Source organism: Primulina eburnea, chromosome 11, assembly GCF_022965805.1.
Source record: "Primulina eburnea isolate SZY01 chromosome 11, ASM2296580v1, whole genome shotgun sequence".
NCBI lineage: Eukaryota > Viridiplantae > Streptophyta > Magnoliopsida > Lamiales > Gesneriaceae > Primulina > Primulina eburnea.
Window position 1 is genome coordinate 33851291 of NC_133111.1, and position 4376 is coordinate 33855666.

The 4376-nt window shown below is 33.8% G+C and overlaps 1 protein-coding gene across 1 annotated transcript; it reads right to left on the reverse strand.

Annotated features, from left to right (window-relative positions):
• Positions 1–2430: 2430 nt before the first annotated feature.
• LOC140805550 (uncharacterized) lies at positions 2431–4092 on the reverse strand. Its single transcript, XM_073161815.1, has 2 exons — positions 3525–4092; positions 2431–3265 (listed from the first exon to the last, which is right to left on the reverse strand). The coding sequence occupies exons 1-2, from the start codon at positions 3686–3688 to the stop codon at positions 2431–2433; spliced, it is 999 nt and encodes a 332-aa protein (XP_073017916.1). The 5' UTR covers positions 3689–4092.
• Positions 4093–4376: the final 284 nt, after the last annotated feature.

Consider the following 4376-nt stretch of genomic DNA (forward strand, 5'->3'; position numbering starts at 1 on the left):
TCGTCATCTCGAATTTTGAAGTAAGGATCCTTAATCTGGTTTGTCGCACACTCTCAGACCCTTCACAGTGACATTGGAGGATATCCCATGCACTTTTAGCCGAAGTACAGTTTGTGATTAGGCTGAACATATTCGTGTCAACTGATGTGAATATTGCATTCAAGGCCTTTGAGTTGTGGTTCGAATTTTGCACTTCATCAGCAGTCCAGTCAGTTTCAGGCTTTGGCCGTTTGTCCCCCTCTTGATCCGTTGCGACTGGTGGAGTCCATCCGTTGATGACATGCTGACATGCCCGTTCATCTAGAGATTTTATGTAGTATCTTATTTTAACATTCCATAAGCTGTAATTAGTACCATCAAGAACTGGTGGTCGAAGTGCCGCGCTTGCAAACGAGATGTCCATTATTTATTTCAGTCAAACAAAACAAAAACCAGAATCAGCACTTAGTATATCAAGAGAAGGCTCTAATACCACTTGTAAGGATTATTTTGTCCGACAGATATAATTTCGACCGAAAATATATCTTTTTCTCTAGCTCAAAATATACTCGACTATTTAATATTTGTACTCCAATTTACACATACTATACACAAGAAAGTAAAATTTGTATTCAAAACTATGTTCATATTAATGTATGACTAAATATTACATTAATTGAATAACGTTTGAATAGTCAACAACTTCCAATTTGGACATGTATTTTGTATTTCCGGTATAATATGAGTACAGTTTTCTTGTGCACACAATATACCTAATTATTTAATATTTGTACTTATATTTACACATAATATACCAAATTAAGCAATTTTTGTACTCAAATATTTGTTCAAAATTGATATGTACCATTTGAAACACTCCTTAAACCAAACATTAAAAAATGAACAAATGAAACACCAAACCTTCCAGAAACAAACAACAATAAATAGAAATACATATTGAAGTACTTAACACCTAACACAAACAAAACAATAAATTCTCCAACTTAAAATATTAACATAAACAACAACCTAAAGCCTAAGTTTTTTTCCAGAGAACATATAAGAATACAAGACATCAACAAGCACTAAAAAAACATGACAGTAAGGCAAACCAAACCAACTCTTTCCCAACATTTTCAAAAACAAAACAATCACATAATGCGTAAACCACCAATGCTTCCACTCGAACGCGTACGACTTCTCACTGGTATCAACATGCTTGATTCCCCTTCCAGCACTCTCTTTTTCCTGTTAAAGTTTCGAAAAATATTTCAGGTGTCAATCATAAACAAAAATACTGAATATTGATAGATACTAACAGTAAGATAGTAATAATAAAAACATTGAAACACCATTTTCATGAAACAATAACAGCTAGTTTATACCTTCTTTGCAGCTACGTCTGTTATGTCCTCCCTTATGACAACGACTACACTTTGACACACGTGATTCGATTTGCGATGGTATCCTCTTGGTTTTCCTACGACCAGGCTGACTCCTCACATCAGAAGCATTGATTACATTTCCATCATCAAGATAAGACTCATTAATGTCAAACGTTGGGATGAGATTAATAATTCCTCTGTACGTTTGGCGGTACATTTCAATTTTGAAATATTTGTCGCAAAAATCATAAAACGACATCGACTTGACTCAATAGCGGCGCAAGCATGCTTGCAAGGAAGCTTGTGGATTTGCCAATATCTACATGAACAGGTCATGGCTATCAAGTCAATAGCAAATTATTTTTCACCATCGACTACTTCAAACCTCCAATTACAAGATCGGTGCACTCTCAACTTCCGGGTTTCCACATATACACTACCAATAGCTTTATCCTTTTTTGGACTTAATTCTTTAACCATAATAGTTGTTGATTCACGTCGTTCGTGCATCATGTTCATGATCTACACTCGTATATGGTCCACCATACCCACGATAGGGAGATAACGAGCTGCTTTAACCCAATTATTCCAACATTCGGCGATGTTATTATTTATAACACCACATCTATTGCCAAAAAACAATGCATTTGCCCAACTCTGTGGTACAGAATTTACAATAAAATCCCTAGCAAGAGGCATGGACTCTAGGATATTTTTTATATATTTTTCATTCTTCTGCAAAGATGGAGCATAAGCAGCTTTTTTGAATACCGAAAACCAATGCTTTTTGTTATGTTTTGGATAGCTTCGCAACACCTAAAATGGTTACAAAAAAAATCAGATTAAATACATCTATTTATACATATAAAAAAAAGAACGTTCTACATAAAAATAAGTAATTGATTATGTACCACTTTCACAAAATTATCAACTAAATGTCTCAAGCAGTACGCATGGTGACTGCCCATAAATAGTAGATTAACTACCTTGATAATCTCAGGATGTCTGTCAGAGAAAAACGTGTACTAATTGAATGGAATGCTTTGACACGAAAGCAAAACACTTCTCAGATGATAATAAAACCATTCCCAATTAATATCATTTCCGCGTCCACTACAGAATAAGCAATTGTGAAAAGATCATCATTGGCATCCTTCGACACAGCAAGTAGGATACAACCTTTAAACTTATTCTTTATATGAGTCCCGTCCAAAAAAATCAACGGTCTACAACCAGTAACAAAACCAACTACACATGCGTACAAACAAATGAACAGTCGTTTAAAATTGTTAGTTTCAATATCAATCTCACACTCAGCAACACTTCCAGGATTCGTTTCTTTAACAGCTCGACAATACCATCTTAGTCTATCATAGCATCCCTCATCTGTGCCATGAATATCATGCATCGCTAACTCCTTGCCCTTCCACACATTGCGATAGTATAACTCTACAACATAATCTCTTTGTAAGTCTTTTTGAATTGTACAAGGACGATAAGAGGGCTCTCCTATAAGTTTGCCTTTCACCACATTAGCTATCCATGTTGCATCTGCTCTAGGATGTCCTCTACTACGTAGATTATTCTCACCACATGTATGCTCTAAATTGCATTTTCGGATCGCAAATATATTGTATGCTTTGTAGTTAGAAGCATAAATTCTCCATCCACAACTAGTGTCAGTAAAAGTAACAGTGACTTTTTCGCTATCATTCTTTCTGTACGAAAATGAACGTCTTGTAGAAACAACATAATTTTTAACACATCTTCTAAAGTCAGCAGCATCTTTGAATGTTTGACCTACACCACGAATGCAATTAATCCAAGCATCTAGTGTATTGCTCAAAGTGGCTTGATCAGCTTCGTTACCACTATTTCTCTGTCTGTCTTCCTCATCAACCCTTACCAATATGATATAAACTTGTTAAGTGCAAGATACAAAAATAACTTAACATAAAAAATTCAAAGTATGGAATGTAAATAATATTAGTATCGTCAAATAATTCATATCATGACAACAAAACATATTTATATTATTATAACATAGAACAAATTATATAACCACAATAATCTCAACTAGTGCACAATTTCATGCTTGATAAATTAAAATATAAAAAAATTATCAAAACTAAACAAGGACATAAATCTAATATATTTTACCTCCGAATATTTTGGTTGCGGACATGTTCATTTTTACTCTCTGCCCTCAATTCAATCATGCAGAGCTTCATACACATATGAAGATGAATCATATTTAGGACATCATCATCGTCATTCAAAGTCACGTTCATCTTGTGTTGGGGGGCTACGTATTGTAGAATCATAGCTTCAGGAGTAATCTCAGCACATTTTTTCCAAGCCTCTCAAAAATGTCCAGCAAATTACAACCGCTGAAAATTGAAATCACAAACAACCGTTTCTTGCATTTACAGCTACCCAAAAACGACAGGTTGCAAGACCCACTTTCATATTGCATTTTGCACCTAATACAAAAAACATACAAAAGTAATTGATATGCACATTTCAAGACTTTAAAGAATTTTCAGAAAATTTTTAAACAAAATTAACAACTTTATCATTCAAGAACTAAAACATAAAAATTGAGGATAAAATTGCATTAATCGAAAAATCAAAAATAATTTCTGCATTCATCTTTACACTGCTTTGTATTCAAATAAGGCAGCCGTATGATTAAGACCACAAGATACTTGAATTGCTTTTACGTTATTCTAAAAAACAATCATAATACAAAACCCTACATTTTCGAAATTCAATCGGTGGAATTCAAATAAATAATTGATTTAAAACAATAAAAAACACACGATAACAATTAAAAAACATAAGAGAATCATTAAATTGAAACAAATAAACACAAACTCACTAAAAGCTGGAATTTCACGAACTACCTAAAAGCTGGAATTTCACGAAAAAATGAGAAAGTTTGAGGAAAGAAACTCACCTTCACTTTTTGTTCCCTTCTTTGAGCTTCAAGTAAATGAGGTTTCACACAGA

What these genes read in the sequence shown, in the direction of transcription:
- LOC140805550 (XM_073161815.1), bottom strand. Translation starts at nt 3,688, where the DNA reads ATGATTCTACAATACGTAGCCCCCCAACACAAGATGAACGTGACTTTG. An exon ending in CGCAACCAAAATATTCGGAG is followed by an intron (nt 3,266 to 3,524) that starts GTAAAATATATT and finishes CATATTGGTAAG; the next exon opens with GGTTGATGAGGAAGACAGAC.